General features: G+C 36.9%; 1 protein-coding gene across 3 annotated transcripts; it reads right to left on the bottom strand.

Annotated features, from left to right (window-relative positions):
- Window positions 1-3,232: 3,232 nt before the first annotated feature.
- crema (cAMP responsive element modulator a) lies at window positions 3,233-16,833 on the bottom strand. 3 transcript variants are annotated; one of them, XM_032565848.1, is made up of 8 exons: window positions 16,713-16,833; window positions 14,959-15,072; window positions 14,744-14,872; window positions 12,055-12,143; window positions 11,838-11,980; window positions 10,686-10,862; window positions 5,504-5,663; window positions 3,233-4,821 (listed from the first exon to the last, which is right to left on the bottom strand). In XM_032565848.1, exons 2-8 carry the CDS (start codon window positions 15,064-15,066, stop codon window positions 4,677-4,679), a joined length of 951 nt encoding a protein of 316 aa, XP_032421739.1. In that variant the 5' UTR covers window positions 15,067-15,072; window positions 16,713-16,833; the 3' UTR covers window positions 3,233-4,676. The 3 variants fall into 3 exon arrangements, with proteins under 3 accessions (XP_032421739.1, XP_032421742.1, XP_032421740.1); XM_032565851.1 differs by lacking the exons at window positions 10,686-10,862; window positions 11,838-11,980; window positions 12,055-12,143; ... (1 more) ...; window positions 14,959-15,072; window positions 16,713-16,833 and adding exons at window positions 5,961-6,233; window positions 8,534-8,833; XM_032565849.1 differs by lacking the exons at window positions 10,686-10,862; window positions 11,838-11,980; window positions 12,055-12,143; ... (1 more) ...; window positions 14,959-15,072; window positions 16,713-16,833 and adding an exon at window positions 8,534-8,829.
- Window positions 16,834-17,289: the final 456 nt, after the last annotated feature.

Raw genomic sequence — 17,289 nt, 5'->3', positions numbered from 1 at the left:
TGAGTAATTTTTGCTTCAGTGGAAGAAATGAGACAATAAAAGATCAGAGTTTAGTTCTCCTGTTTTCTGGATTTTCTTGAATCATCTCAACTCAAACATAAATCTTTCTTCCTACGACTCTTTGGCCATCTGAACTGTATTTTTCACATGAAAATACAACTGTAAATCATATTTGATCTCTGTCCCACCTGATGTTACCAGTTCAGCAGTTGCATCATCTGTTTGTGATTGAATAGCTTAAATACCTGGACTAGTGCCAGTAGTGTTTCATGGCATTTTAAAAATACATGAAGAGATTTGTCCAGAGTTCTAAGAAGATATAATTGCCATCAACAGGAAAAAGGAAATAAAAAGATTGAAAAAGACTCTAAATATTCCTCCAGATACAGTTTTGAGGAATAGTTCAAAACTATTCCTCAATCCTCCTGTGACAGAACAGGCTGCAGAGGCCGTCAGTCCAAAGGTACAGTATGGTTAATAGTCATAAGTGTTCCTGTCCACAGGTTAACTATGTAAGTACAACTAGACTGAGACTTCGTAGCGCAATCATAATCCCAGGCTCTTATTAGATTGTCTTGTGTGTTAACTTTTACACTTTATCACAAGCAAACTGAGGCAACTCACGATCAAACAAGCAAACCTTAAATTTCTAATTAAATCAAGTAGACATTATTTGTTAACCCCAACAAATATATGTTCAAAGCATCACAACTATTGAACAATATCCAATAGAATAGCCATCTGGACAGCCATGAAGGTTCAAGCAGCACTTCATAGTTTAGTCACCAGAGGCCACCGTAGAGTGTTTAAAGCTTACAAATTTTGGCCCTTAATGATGATGTGGTTGGGAGATTTTATGCTGCATTTGTGATGGATTATGCCAACGATCTGTCTTGGGAAAAGTAGCTGGACTTGAGGTCATTTCTAGCAATTTATCAAACTGGAGATGTGCATGAAGAGGAGCCAAAGACTTGGTGCTGTAAGACAATTAAATGGTTGTGGATTACTTGTAGATGTATATCATTTGTACTAATGTACAAATTGTCTTGCAATTGTCTTAAAATAACATTAACCTGAAACTGCTTGCCTTGCAGTCAAAAGAGTCCATATTCAAGTAAAATGGAATAAGATAAGGTAATTTAGAATCTGAGACATGTCCTGGTGTTAATGTCCTCTTTAGTATTGGAAACATTTGTGTTTCATTTTCAAATAGCAGAGGTAGGTAGTAACATTTACTCAGTTTTATTTACTTGGGTAACTTTTTAAAAATATATATACTTTTAGTAGTATTTTTACTATGCTGTACTTTTACTTGAGTAAGTACAGCAAGTGTTTGAGCATTTTACTCAAACACTTGTTTGAGTAAAATTTCTGCATTTTCTACCTACTGAAAGAAGAACAAATATGTTTTAACAAAAAATAATGCACCAGCCACAGACACACACCTGTAGTTTTTTAGTTTCATGAGTTTTTTGTTTGTTTGTTTTTTATTGAAAAAAACTGATTTGGAAAATTTTTCTTTTGTCTGATTTAATTTTTTTTTCCTTATATAAATTGTCATTTTGGTCCTTAAAATAAACTTTCCACTTAACTTTATATTTTCTTCTGTCTGATTATGTTATTGTTAAATATTTAAGGAGTCATAATTTGATCAGTTACTGATCACTTGAGTAGACTTTTTAACCAAATATTTTTTTCACTCTTATTTGAATTATTTTTTGGATACTTTTTATTTTTACTTGACTAAAAATATGTTGAAGTAGTGGTACTCTTACTTCATTATTCTCTCCACCTCTGGTTAATAGTAACACATTATCAATGTACTTTGTGAAGGTTTTCATGTTTTCTGAAAATACATTAATAGCAATCAGACTGAAAGGTATTTAGAATGTTCAATATTAATGTGAATATACCATATTCAAGGTGTTTGTGTAGTTTAGTTTATGATTTTGGTTGCAGTTACGTGTTATGACCAGCAGAGGTCTCTCGCTGCCGCCTTAAGGAACCACAGATCGCGTTGTCAGGGTGACCGGCTTCAGCTCTCCTGTAGGCGGCTTGAAACAAGGTGGAAATTTCCACTCTAGCCGAGCTGGAGCAAAGGCCGTGAAGATGTTTGAAAAACAGCGTCATGAAACGTTAACAGGACAAACTCACGTAAAGTTTCACCTTCTCTTTTGGTTCTGACGTAAGAGAGAAAGATCAGCTGGTGCTTGGATTGCAATAAATCAGATTCACTGTGAAAGAAGCAAACATTATTTAAACGTCTCACTTGAAAACTAAAAGTATTCATGAGACGGTTTAGGAGACTTCACGCCATCAGGATCAATGATATATTTAAGTTATTTAATTAGACCAGTTGTAACTTTTTCTCTTACTTTAGTACATTTTGTTTTTGGAGTGTTTTTAGTGCAAATTCACCTGACATGTTTCTTTAACCCTAACATACGTATCTAAGGCTATAAACCAATTTGTTAAAATCAGATAAATACCCCTACATAGCACTTGGTAAGTATTTAAAAGATGTAGGTATCATTGAACTTCTCTTAAAGTGTTGCTCCCCATTCACAAATGTAAATTAAACTTTTTTTGCCTAATTGTAACATAAATTCTGCTTTTATTTCCCCTGACTTGTTTATGAAAGATGGCAGGATTCAGTGTAAACTGGATAGAGGCATTAGGACTCGTGGCTCATGATGTAAGTCAGAGGATTTTTGTGCTATCGTGGTAATCAAGTTTTTTTTTTTATAACTACTGATCATGTTTTTACCAGTTTTCACTGATATTTTTATGATTTATTTTTGATGAGCTCCTTGTCATCACCCTAATCTTTAGCTCTAAGATTCTCCATCAGATTCAATTCTGGACTCTGATTGGTTTGCTCAAAACATTATTACTTCCAGTCAAAAGAGACATGTTGGTAAAATTAACAGATTGAACAGTCAATCAAACTTATTAATTTCAAGAGAAGTAATAAGGTTTATTAAAAATCAGCTAATTTTTTATTTGTAAATTATCATTTTGATCATTCTAAGTGATCGAAACCAGAAAAAGTTTATTAGATAGTGACGAAAATCTATTTTTGACTCTTTTGGCAGCGTGTGTAATTATCTGGTTTAAACTGTTATGTTGGTGTTCTTTAACTTTTTGCTGCATTAATTAAGATTTTATTGGCTTTGACAGCAAAACTGAAGTAACTGACTTCACATTAGTAAATAAAATAAATCAAAATCTGTCAGGTTTAAAAATTTTATTCGATAAAAACAGTTGTACAATTCAAACACAAAAATACACTAAGAGAAGAGAACACAAAAGATGAAGTTATTTAAACCCAAATAAGCTAAGTGCAAAAAAAATGCGCCTCAATTTATATTAAGAGTTGAACTGAATGAGACTCCTCTGAAAGTACAAACTGCAATAGGAAATTTGATGACAAATGTGCAGATGTTAATGAGTTAAACAGTAAATAAATACTTTACTGCCACTAGAAGAGCTTCAGCAGCCAAAAGGCAAAATTTCAGTATGATTAACAGAAATTAAAACAAGTTAATAAAATTATTAATAGAATAAACTCCACAATGTCAAAACGGACAGAAATTAAGCAATCTTTTAACTGTCAGCAGAATTATTAAGAAGAAGCTGCATTTTAAAATAAAGTGTCCTTTAAAAAAACAGATTAAGAAACTGGCGTCACCCTTTGAACAGAGTATCTTCAATCATCAGAACACAAACAAATACAGTTTTTCTTTCATTATCGAGGGATTTCAGAAACAGGGCGCTCCTTTAAAACGTAAAAACGGTTTATGTTGAGATTTTTAATATAGATTCCTCTTTACAGGTAACATGTTCACAGAATATATATTATTTTTAAGAATTAAATCTGAAACATGGTGTTACTTTCTGTGCTTTGATTTAGATTTTATACTCATTTCACTTTAGCAGAGAAAAATAAATTCATTTTGATATTTACTAACATGGTTTACATTCAGGTGTTGTCGTCTTGCTTACAGACAATGAATTCTCTTTTATTTTCATTTACATTTTAAGAGAAACATTTCTGAAGATGGAAATAATGAAGTCAGTGACATCACATCTCCCTAATTGTGCTTTTGAGGATGCAACAACCAAAACCAGAAGCTTTAATCGCACACGCGACATCTTTAGGTAAACACGCTTTGAGTCGCAGCTGCTGGTGGATCTTCTGGTGCCTCCTGCTCATCTGACCCGGGCTACACAAAAATAAAAAATTCTAACAGAAAAAAAAAAAGTTGCTGGTTGTGAGACCAGGCTGACCCTTCCCACCTCCATCACTTCCAGCTGTTTTCTTTTTTCTTTTTTGGTCAAAATTCTCAGTTGACTTCCAGGAAGCATCTGCTGCTCCTCTTCCTGTCTCCCCCTCCGTTTGACCGGCTCTCGTCGGCTGGCCTCGCCTCGCGCACAACAGCGACAGCAAGCGCAGAGTTTACGACACTCGGGAATCTCCACATGCAAAGAGCACAGGTTAAGAACAAGAGCAAAACTGGCAAGCTCACGCTGTCTGAAATCTCCACAACACTTTATAATTTTGGCGTACGTCAGGCCTGAGTGAGCAAAGAAACAAAGACGATTAAAGCAGTTTATTTTTTGTTCTGTAGTCCTTTTTTTCCGATATGTTGCAGCAGTCTATGAAGTGTCTTCAGCTACTCGGCTTTGTGACAGTAAATGTCCTTCAGTGCTTTCAGCTCTTCGATCAGTGTCTTGTTTTGGTTTTCCAGCACAGCTACCCGGTTTTCCAGACATTTGACGTATTCTTTCTTTTTCCTGCGGCACTCGCGCGCTGCCTCCCTGCAGAAAAGAGAGGAGAAACCCCAACGGTTAGTGATGAAACTGACAAAACAACAACACTGGTTTAACTCCTTCAGACAGATTTTCATCTACAGAGCAAAAACAATGTCTCCAAATAATTCTTACAGCCATTCAGAATTGAAATAAAGGGAAAAGAAGACATTTCTATATGTGTTTGTACTCATAAAAGACATGAAAATACTAAATAAAATAAATGAACTGTGAAATAAGCTATAAAATGTTTATAGAAACTTTTTATCTTTGCATTTTAACAGTAAATAATTAAGTGGTGGATAATATATTGCAACTGGCCTTTGGGACAGACATTCAACTTTTAAAAATTTTTATTGTATACTACATAATAATACCATCATTTGAAATTGAAATACTTAAAATTATACTGAGATTATATTATGCTGAGAGCAATTTTATTAGATTAAGATGAACTTAAATTGATATTTTTGATGGAAATATTTGTCAGAGCAATGTGTGTCTAATAACTGAAGCTCACTCATGTCAAATTAAGATTAAGAGCTTCAGTGTCATTGGTCAATAAGAAAATCAGTGACAAAAATCATTCTAGTTTATTGGTTTAAGCCCAAAAATATGCCATGTCCATTCCAGTTTCATTCATTAATCGTAGAGAAAATGTTTTGCAGCTGTCGAAGTTTCTGTTTCCTACCTGTTTTTCATCAGCCTGACCTCCCTCTTGCGGGTGATCTCCTCGGCGTGCTGCGACGACGGGCTCTGCATGCTGCTGGGAGACGCAGCCATCACGATGCTCTGAGCCAGGCCCGAGTTGGGCGATCGCAGCTGGTAGGCTGGCATGTCTCCTGTGGCAGCTGTGGACCAACAAGGAAAAAAAAACTAAAGCAATACTGACCACTTTGCAAACTTATGCAAACTGCATAAAATATAAATATGGTGTGCAATTTTTGCAGCTTTTATGTTTATATGCGGTGCTTTAAAGCGCCACATATAAACATGCCATTGTAAACTCTGAATTAAACTTATTCATTTGAAAGGAGTCATCATGTTCCAAATTCCTGTGTCCCTGAAACAATTATCTATAAACAGCAAATTGGCTGCCAAAAGTCATTTCATGTGTGCATTCATTTTCTGCTCGTAAATGACTTAACCAGTGACTGACGCTCCAGGATTAAACGGCAGTAGTGGCTGGAAGTCACATGTCTGGTCGGCAGGAGAAAAGAAAGACGGAATGCAGTCCGTTCCTTCGTCTCAGAAAGCATCCAAATAAAAACACAGAGCCGTGCACAGACATTTGGGGAGCAGGAGCTCAAGTGGAGAAAAGGGCACCTTCTGCAGCTGCCTTAGTAGTGTGAGATTTTTTCACAAGGACAGATTGAACACAAATTTCAAATCAATAACCGCATGAAGTCTTGGGCCACACACTGTAAAAAAAAAAGGAAGAAAAGAAAGATTTCATCAGGGCACTTTTTTGTCCAGGAGAAAATGGGAAGGTGCTCTTTCACCTCCTACTGTCTATAAGGAAGGTGATAGAGTTTATGATTGGTTTCACTTATTTTTGTTTGTTTTATTGTTTATCTGTTGATGATTATGCTCTCTACTTTCTGCAAAGAACTTTAAATTGCTTAAATTAAACTGACTTTCCAACATTTTCTTATGCAGTCAGCAACACAAAGTAAAAAATGCTTAAACTTTTAAGAAGAAGCATCTATATGTTTCACATTTGCTATATCAGGGTTAGTACTGTAGACCAAAATCAGCAGATCCCAGAAAATAATCACTTGGAACAAGCCATGGGTCAGTTATCAGGGTAGAGGCTTCCAAACCATTTTTCTGTGGCTTAAAGTAGAGATGCACAGCATATCCACACTAACATCATATCGGCTGGTTTTAGTCTTTTTTTTTAACACATTGGTATCGGTCTGATGAATAAACTTAGTTGTTATGAACAACCAATATTTATTTTTATCTTGTTGCCATCTGTTTCTGGTTGTTATTTTTCCAAATGGTAGGGAAATATATATATATATTGGTTATTGGCCATAACAACAATATTAATGTTGGATATTAATATCGGCCCAAACTTTCAAATCGGTACATCCCTAGTTTAAAGTAAGTTCAATGACAGGACTGGAAGTGTGGAACTGTTGCTGCACACTGCCTGTCAACTGGCTGAAAAAAGCCCAACACACTTAACAGAAGGATGCATTCAAGTCGATGGAGAATATTTCCAAATGTGGAAAATAGGGACCATCACAGTGGCACCTGTTACTCTTATTAATGCAGCTGCAGTATTAAAGGGCATTGGGGAGAGCTGACATTAGATTTAATCCAAGTGTTACTTTTTAAAGTGAACTTCAGGTAAAGGGAAGAATACTTCTAAACTACTATCCATTTTGGTGCTTATCTCCAGCCGCCATTGGACGAGAGGCGGGGTACACTCCGTACTGGTTGCCAGGCAACATGGAGACATGCAGGACACCCAACCATGCACACACTCATACCTAACAGAGACCAGTTAACCTAACAGTCATGTTTTTTAAGTGTGGGAGGAAGCCATGCATGCATGTTTATAGCTTGGGATTTGAACCCAGAACCTTCAAAACTATAACTGTGACAATAAATATTAGATTATATAGCAGCAGCTTTTCTGTTTTACATTAAATAAGAAAATTGTTTTTGCACAAATACAGTCAAACTGGTTATTTCTCAAGGTTTAAACCACGAGAATCACAAAGCATAATTGGAACAGCATTTATAATGAATTACTTAATTCCCCCTTTTCCTTTTTTTCAAAGATGATCAGATTATAATATATTGCATTCTTTCATTCTTTTATGGGCCAAAATCAAACAAATAAAAGTAATTTTCTAAAATGTTAATTCAAGCTAAACATTATCAGCATGGAGGAAAAAGCATTTGTACTTGGGGAGGTGGCGCTGTGTTTATCAAAGCCCTGCTGGCTGCTGATAACTGCAGGAAAGCAGCATTTTTCTTAAAAAGGAAAGTAAAGTCATCTGTGGTGAGGTGGGGGGAACAGCAGCTCTGTTTGTGGTTTCATGTTCTTCTTGAGTTGAGTCACAAGTGACTCAACAAGTAACTGCTCTGCTCTGTTCCCGCTTCTCTTTTTCTCTCTGCACTAACATAGCTTCAGTCTTCTCCACACACACACTCATTCAAAAAGAGACGCAACAGGTGCACACACACACACACACACAAACATCCACACACACAAAGAGCGCTGCACTCTTTTCTCTCAGGTTGTGATAACGCAGTGACTCGGGCCGTGCTGACGTCAGCGTGTGCGTCTCTCTCGCACGTTTTGCATTCTCTCTTCGCTGCCTTGCTTGTGTTCCAGGAAACACGGTGACGTCAAAGCAGCATCTATCTCACCCCCCCCCACCACCAGTCCTCCCACTCGCCCCGCTCCTTCACCCGCTCCCTCCCTCCCTCCCTGCCTGACAACCACTTAAGAAGATCTGTGTGTGTTTTACTGCTTCAGGAAAGACAGCTCTACACAAATAAACTGAACGCTTGCAGATTTTTCAGACTCTTATTTACAAAAAAAGTATAAAGCTTCAATGTCCAAATCTATTTCTCAGCTTATCCAAATGGATCAATTTTCACTTACAGATATACTGTACATTGTTTCCATTTCAAAAAATAGCACCAATAACTAACATTTATCACCTTAAATAAGTATAAAAATAAGTGAGTAAACTACCTGACTCAGTCTCATCTCCAGTAACAGCCATCTCTTGTTTCCAATAATCCAGCACCACGGCAGGAAGGAAAAAACCTCAGCAAAGAATCTTCCAAAAATCCTCCTCTACTTCTTTTTTAAATCTAAATCTCCTTCTTTACTCCCTGTTTTCTCTCTGCTCTCCCTCTTTCAGAGTGCTCACACTCCAACTTTGCAGCCGGATTACAATTACAGGCATTGACATCACTGTGACATCACTGGTGCCCGCTGAAGTCAGTAAAACAGCCTGGATTATAGCGCTGGTTCCTCCCCTTTCTCCGCCCGTGTGGATCAGACGGAGAGGCAGAGAAACACAATGTGAGCCAGGCAGAGAGGGAGGAGGAAGAGCAGGAGGAGGAGGAGGGCGTATTTTTAGAACCAGTGACGCAACTACAGAGACGCTCAACAAACAAGAGGATATTGTGTCCCAAGTGGCTGCCATGCAAACAGTCGAGCGGTTATTTACTGCCTGTGTCTGTTGGAAGAAGGTAAAAACAAGGAGGGGAAAGATAATTGAGGTTTGACATCATTTGTTGGAGGTTATATCCACAAGCTGAGTCCAACCGAATAACAGTTGAGCCTAAAGAAAACATTTTAACTGCAGGGCTTTATTGGAAAAAAAACAACATCGTTTCTGCTACTGATAATAAACAGGGAAAGTACAGTTTGAGTGGGAAAGTTTGCAAACTCATTAACAGGCAACGTTGGCTTTCCAGGGTGTTTACTTATTACACAACATTAACTAGAGTTACTGTTTGTAATAAGAAGTGAGTGCAAAAGTTTGAATTTACCCAACCTTCCCCATACAGTGGACCTTAGTATTCGCATGGCGTAGTGACTACAGCTGCCTGGATGATACCAGTGAATACTTAAGATCCGCTCTAAAAGTGCTAATGACAATCTCTCTTAATAGTTCAAACATCAAATATACCTTAATATGCATTAATATGCACAGTGGAAACCGTCTTCTGTCCACAGTATTCCTTATTTCCTTTCTTGGTGTTAACACCAAACTCTTAAAAAGTAACAAACCCCTCTGTGAAACCATAACCCAGCCCTCACTCAAATGTTGAAAAATTTCACCAAAGTGGGCGGGGCCAATAGACACTGAGGGGCGTGGCCAAGTGTGGGGATGAGCTGAGGGGGTTCAGCAGATCTGAGGTTGTAACGTTGTTTTTTTTTTTTAAAGAAACTAGTTACGAAGCCCCCTAGGTGATATGGGCAAAAAATGTTTCTTTTGCATTACCTCACAAAACTTTTGCGTTACCTCGCAATAGGTTTTGCATTCTCTCACAATAACGTACTGATCAGTTCATGCAGCATAACTGAATACTGAAAGTCTTTCTTACGGTGGTCACTGTACGTCTGCTATAATATAAGGTTTTTCTGAGTTATTTTCATGGGGTCATATCTGAGTGTTTTGATTGTTATTTTGTGATTAATAAAGGGCCGTTTTCAAGTGCAGTTCCATCTCAGCCTTACACAAACAGACAAACATGAAGCGAATAAATCGATTTTCAATCAGTTTTGGCACCAAAGAGTTAAGAATAAATAAACATGTTTTCACTGAAGCTCTTTAAATGTGTATATATTTGAAATTTGAAATTGACATTTGTAACTATATACAATTTAAACCACTTATTGTGAGGGAAAGCAAAACTTATTGCGAGGTAACGCAAAAAAAAATGTCCGTATGGGGGCTTCATAACTAGTGACAAATCTAGCAGTGATTTTACTTTTATGGTGACAACATGTGAAGGAACAAGTCGCTCTGCACCTTTGCTCTGTCCTGAGGGAGAAGTGAGCGACATCAAGCCACTGGTTTGGTTCCTCCTGGACAAACTACTATGAATTTTACTCATGCGCTGCAAAAACACAACATCTTACCAAGTATCTTTGGTCTAGTTTTGACTGGAAATATGTTAATACACTTGAATAGACAAAACTAACTTACAAGTAACTTTTCAGCAAAATGTAGGCGCTTGTTTTAAGTCAACAATTCCTTAACATTGATGAAAAAGTACTAGTTCCACTGACAGATTATTTTACTTAAACCAAGACATTTTTCTCCATCTTATAAGTGAAATAATCTCCCAGTGGAAGTGGAACTTTTTCAGTGTGATGTTTACATTACCTTGGATGAGCACCTGTCCTCCCTGGATGAAGAACTGGTGTGATGAGTCTGCAGCCTGCAGGACGGCGGCTCCGGTCTGAGGGGTCGGGGAGCCGGTCACTGTCAGGGTCTGGGCCCCCTGAAGGGTTTCCACTGCTGGGCTGGTCAGTGGGATCGCTCTGCCCTGAGCGATGGCAACTGTGTGAGGTCAAAGTTCAGTTTTAACCAGGATGTCGTCTCATATGGCCTTTAAAGTCTCAAATGAAGTTCAAATGAAGATTTTACTAATTCACTTCAATAATTCTTCAACTACAGCTTAATAACTGTACAAGTAGCATTTTTGTTGATATATGAAAACAAAAACGATGCAGGTTTCTAATTTATTGTCCTTTTTCTCAGTCGAAATTATACATAAAAACTCAAGTAAATCGATACACCCCCAAGAATACTTGGTTCATTTTCCATTAGTGATAACACCAACCCAGATGAATATTTGACCTCTGTTCTTCTCAGAACTGATAAAGTTCATTTAAACTGAATGATTTCCTAACATAGATCATATTTTTAAGCATAGCAAACAAACTTTCACCAGGGTTAAAGTCGGGGTTTTGGGAACGTGTTTCCAAAAGCTTAGTGTCAGTAAAGTTTCATGAGATCCAAAATGATTTTTGATGTGTGTTTATAGAAACCTGTTGCTAAAGTTTCACATCTTACCCAAACTGTCACGTAAAATGAAAGAAAATTAGTCCAGGAACAACTCAGGGATCGATCAGGGATTTTATCCAAATTTCACTGGATGTTTGTATATAATTTTATGAAGCAGACACAACAAATTAGAGAAAATCCTGAATAAATTCAAACTACTGCATCAAATTGTCTTTTTAAAATCTTAATTTTTTAAAGCTGAATCAGAATAGTACAAGAAAAAAGTGCTTCAATTATTTGCTTATAATTGAAGCTAATGATAACTATATTTAAACCATACATTTATTTCCTTTATTAATTATAAAATTCTGCTACTACAGCTGTTTACATCACTCAGAAATCCCAGCAGAGCAACTAGAAATCAAAGTTTCCAATCAGAAAAGGAAGGAAAGCAGGAAAATAAACACCGTATTTAGAATCAAAGAACACATAATATCTGTACGGTGTAAAGTTTTCCTGTGTACTGACTGTATTGTCCGGAGCTGGTTTGGTAGATTGAGTTGGGAACTGATTCTGTGGAGCTGCTGGAGACCGCCGCATCCTCCTCTCCCTTTTCCTCGTCGATTTTAGGAACCGTCGGCGAATCTGACGACAACTCATTTAAGATTTTTCTGGAGAAAACAAATGCAGATTTTCAACAACAGGCTGTTTGTCTTCATTTCGCTTTCTGCTGACCGTATCTCACCGATACGACGGACGCCTGGAGAGGAGCTCCCGTCTTTTCTGCGTGTCCGTAACCGACCCGTCATCCTCCAGTTCAGCAACTGTAACAATCTGAGCAAACAGGCAGCATTTGCTATACCTAGAATTCATCCCCATTCTGCTTTTTCCCCATTTTCCCAAATTACGACTGATATTGTTATAGTATTTAAAGCCATTTTATACAACACAGATACAAAGTAGCACATAGTTTTAAAGTGGAAAGTAAATGTGGAACTAATTTCTATTCAGCCTCCATTAATCCAATTCATTTGGAAAAATTTGGACTTTGACTAGGCCATTCTAAAACATGGACACGCATAGATTTGTGTATGGTAATTGTCCATCCTAAACTCTAGTTTAACAAGTTTTCCATCAGGATTGTTCTGCATTTAGCTCCATCAATCTTCCCATCAGCTGACAATGTTTCCTGTCCCTGTAGAAGAAAAGCAGCTCCACAGCATGATGCTGCCACCACCAGCCTCTTCAAAGCTAACGCAGTGAGCATTCTCCTTATCATTTGCGGCTCAGTTACCGCTGTCAGTCTGCAGATCAGTAGATGACATCAGAACGAATACAGTAGCCTTATCTAAATGTGTAATAGTCTAAATTTTGGCACTAATACAGCCCCATATTCATGAGTCTGTTCTCTAACAAACCTCTGAAGCCTTCACAGAAGGTTAAACTATACACAGGTGTCTTCTGAACCCACTTTTCAGATATTTAATTGTAAAAAAAAAAAATGCAAACAACATATTTTCCTTCTACGTCACAATTATGCACTACTTTGTGTTAATCTAACATATAAAATCCAAATAAAATACAATACCGGGTATTTTATCAGTAACTAAATGTGGAAAACAGCAAAGCATATGAGTCCTTCAGCCAGAAACTATAAAAAAATTGAGTCAAAGATCTCTAATGTTTATTGTTATTACTTTGGAGCAGGGATGTTTTCTTTGCTCAAATCATTTTGACGTCAAAGAGGGAATTTGAGTTGGATATAATTTTCAGATTTAATCTTTTCAACCCATTACAAGTCTCAACAGAGACTCTACAGACTCCATTTAATGATGTATAATCATTTAGTGCATTGCTCTCCAAGTGTGGGTCCATTTTCGCATGAATATGCTTGTAAATGTCTCGCCTTTAAAGTGTATTATTGGATTAAAATTAAATATACAGTAGATCTGGGGTTGTGTCATCACTCTATGGGCTTTTATGACTCCGACTGAGGCATAATAGTTGTGTGTTACCAACATAAGGGCTGTTTTGGTATCATTAGAAGAGGATATGTGCACTACACCACAGTGCCAAGTTAAACACGGCTTTATCAGCAATTTCTTTCAACTATGTTGTAGAATAACAGATTTCATGCTCTGAATAGAAAGAAATGATTCTACATGTGCATACTGCGCTAGTGCTAATCCTAAACAGCATACTAGGTATCTGATTTGAGGTTTTAATAAGTTTAAATTGGAATTTTCTAAAAGTGTTAGTCTGAAACAGAACACACAAAGAAGTATCAGCTGAAAACCGACAACAAAACCACTTTGTGGTGTTTATCAGTGCAGCTCCACCGTGCAATTCACAGATTTAATCTTTCTGCAAGTTTCCACATAAAAACATGTACTTATGAAATGACAATTTGTTTCCACTTTGCAACTAATGTTGCACATGTGCTGATGCTGGTTCCTGTTAATTATTGTTTCATTTCCCTTCTCTAAACTCTGTTGTTGTTGTTTTTCTTTTAGTGCTAATATACTGAGATCTTTGTTCAGTGCACTGAAATCAAAAAGAAAATCTATTTATTTCTCAGTCAGAAAAGCTGAGTTTTGCTCTGGTTTGCATTGGTTTCTGCAACTGTAGTAAGACACAAACAAGCAGAACACCTTCTGCATATAAAGGTTAGTTTCAGAAGTGTGACATTTCTGTTTCTGCTTCTCACTTTTCTTCACCTCTCAACAGATGCTTTACCTCGCCTACACACAGAGCTACTGTTCATTCACAAACACTGCTACATTATGAAATCAAGCTTTAGATCTGTGGACAGCTAGATGTGGACCTAAACCTGACATTATGCTTTTTCATTCAAAGTTTTATTTGGATGCAGACAAGCAACTAGAATTACACCAGAGCCGATGGAAAAACGACATGCGGGTGTTCCGCTGCAGGTTGAAGGGTTGATGGGGAAAAACTATAACTAACTGGAACTATATTGTGCATTTATAAAACTAACTAAAACATGCTGGCATTACAGATGTAATATCCTTCGTTTTCATGTTTATGAATCTGTTTATTAGGCTTTTGAACTGATGCGGCACTTACGCTAGTCCACAAAATGGCGACAGCAAAAGTTGAGAGAAAACACAAGTCAGTTGGTTTTTTAATAATAATAATAACTGAATAATCTGTTGAGTATTTATTACCCAATAAATGTGTACATAATCACAGTACAATACTTTTACTTTTTTGAATTCTGTACTGAAAAATGTACCAAAGTATGAAAAAACTAAAACTATTACTATAACTAATAAAAACTTAACTAAAACCAATCCATATCTAATAAATACTAGCAAACACTCTCGAATTAAAACTAACTGAATTAGACAAGCAAAAAGCCACGTCAAAATAAAACTAAAGTGTAAAGAAACTATTAAAACTCTGGTTCCCACCTGAACAGTCTGGACCTGTGGTGACTGGATCACAGAGGTCTGAGGGGCTTGGATGACTCCTGGAACCGACGTGGTCTGACCATCAGACAGCTGGACAACAGCAACTTCAGACTCTGTTTGCAACAAAACCTGCTGGTACAAATCAACGACGTCACACAGAAATCTGCTGACGTCATACTTGACAGAAAGCCACAAATAGCTCAAAGTGAGCGTACCTGACTGGAGTCTGCAGGACATGCGTTGGCCTCTCCATGATCCTTCTCTCCATCTGTCACTGAATCATTTAAACTGCTTTCCAGCTGAGACGACACCGATGAATCCATGGTCACCTAGGCATACGCACAATTATTAACATGGCAACAGAAAGGACACCAACCAGTATCAGACAGAGCCAGTGGGTTTCTCTGCAATACATTTATTGCAAACATCTCCTTTCTACTCATCAAATCAAATTTTATTTTATTTTATTTCAGCAACAAAGCAGTTCAAAGTCCTTTGCATAATAAAAACACAAAAATAAACAATTGAAACATTAAATTTTTGTAAGAACTGTCAAATAAAATAATGTTCCACATGGCAAAAGTTCAATTACTTAATTTTGCTTACAAAATTAAGCTTAATTTACACTCATGTGTAAATTAATTTAAATTCAAATCTTTGATGAAACTGATTCTTTTCTCAGTTTGTGAAACATTTGCGCTGACTTACATAATACCTTTATTATATGTGGCTGCCCACTGGTAGAACTGGTAACCAGTTCAAGTTTCGCAACATATCTGGAACCCATATGTTTACCACTTCTGACCCAGAGTTTTCATTCATTAAACCTCTAAGTCAACCTCTATGTACTCCAGAACATAGAGGCTGAAAAGGGACTCATAAGGGGCCGACACTTATGGGTCCCATCAGCATATGAAAGCTAGGTATTTGAAAAACTGTGATTTAAGGGTTAAATAAATTTGAAGGTTGAGGATAAGTAAACAGAAATTTCTATAAATTTTAAATATTTACAGTTTTTCCTTTGGTATTCTACGTACTTCCAGAAGATCTATAGTTTTTCAACCATTAAATAATGAGTTTCCACAATACTTATATTTCCCTGAAGCCACAATTTCAGAGTTTGGAAAATGTTTGTTTATATTTTTTTAATAATTATCTTATCTTGGGTAAATTTGGGGAAATGTTTGTTTTTTGATGTTTGGGAAGCGAATGAAAGCTGTACTTTATAGGTAAAATACCATTATTTGTTATAAAAAGATGACAAACGTTTCAAGTCTCAGCTTTAAATCTTTACAGTTTTCCTCATGAGAAAAAAACAAACTCTTAATGGATGCAGAGTGATCAATTAATGTGCAACATACAGATTAAATAACGTGTGACTTTATGCAACACATGCATCAAAAGCCACGATTTTAGAAGTCTATGTAATCCAGATTTATATTTTATTTATACGGAACCACGCCTTGGGTAAATGACATGGCAGCGCATGAACATGAAAAGTTAAACGTTTTAATAACGGGTTGGATAAAACTTTAACTCTTCAGTTTTAGAAATAAAATTTCAAGTCTTAAAAATATTATTCTCGTACTACATCTTTAGATTTCACTCGTGTATTCTGTGTATACTTATTTCAAGAAAGTAAGAAAGTGTATTTTCTCGAGACATTAGGTTAAAATAACTGACGTCTTCAAGATGTTTTGCTTCAAAAATGTTTTATTTTGAAGAGGAATACTTCACTCAGCCCAGATCACCGTTACAATTTCGGACTTGACGCGCAGCTGCACAAACTGCTGACAGCCGAACCTTCTGATATCATTTTTTTCCTCACCATGTTGTTCTGCTGTCTACTGACGACAGCAACAAAAAACTTTTCTCAAGGAAAAAATTCGCGCCGGGAATGCGTTTGCGTACTTTCCAGCTCGGCGCTGACCCCCTCTAAAAAGAAAGTGACAGCTTTACGGCGACTTACCGAAGTTTTTACGTAGTCTGACTCGTCACTAATGACAGTATGGGTGGACGGCCTGGGCCTCGCCTTCGCTCACGTAGCTCCCACGTCAGCGCTGATGATGCTGTGCCGAAAATGTCGCTCGACGTGTCAGTTTAACTTTGAAGATCGTCTAGAGAACGCAAGAGGACTCACTTCGTTACTTTAGTTCTAGTTAGCCCGAAGGGTACAAACACAGTAACCGTTGGCACAAATAGTCTTTTGTGGACATTTTGCTAGCCAGAGGGGGAAAAGAGAACATTTGTAACCAAGATTTTCCACATAATGTCCCAGAATAAGTTAATTCTATAAAATGTTGAACTTTTGCTGTTTTTTCGCCGTGTAACCCATCTTTTTACGACCCAACCACATTATTTACATAGGGTAGCAGGCATATGTAGATATTAAAGATGATTCGTTTTACTTTAATTCATTTTACTAACTTTGGCTACTGGTTGGTTTTGTTAACTTTGTAAAGTAGAATCAAACCGAAGGATTTTATTATTTTTATTGACTGAAACTTTATCTTTACGTTAAGCCTACTTTAACAGTATTCACAGTT

This window comes from Xiphophorus hellerii, chromosome 6 (genome assembly GCF_003331165.1).
Source record: "Xiphophorus hellerii strain 12219 chromosome 6, Xiphophorus_hellerii-4.1, whole genome shotgun sequence".
Taxonomy (NCBI): domain Eukaryota; kingdom Metazoa; phylum Chordata; class Actinopteri; order Cyprinodontiformes; family Poeciliidae; genus Xiphophorus; species Xiphophorus hellerii.
Note: the sequence above shows the minus strand (reverse complement) of the source record. Positions and strands in the feature narration are given on the sequence as shown.

Coding starts and splice junctions, on each gene's coding strand:
- crema (XM_032565848.1), bottom strand. CDS start 15,066: ATGGATTCATCGGTGTCGTCTCAGCTGGAAAGCAGTTTAAATGATTCA. Junction 11,981..12,054: donor TCCAGGCGTCCGTCGTATCG/GTGAGATACGGT, acceptor TGTTTTCTCCAG/AAAAATCTTAAATGAGTTGT. Junction 10,863..11,837: donor AACCAGCTCCGGACAATACA/GTCAGTACACAG, acceptor GACCTCACACAG/TTGCCATCGCTCAGGGCAGA.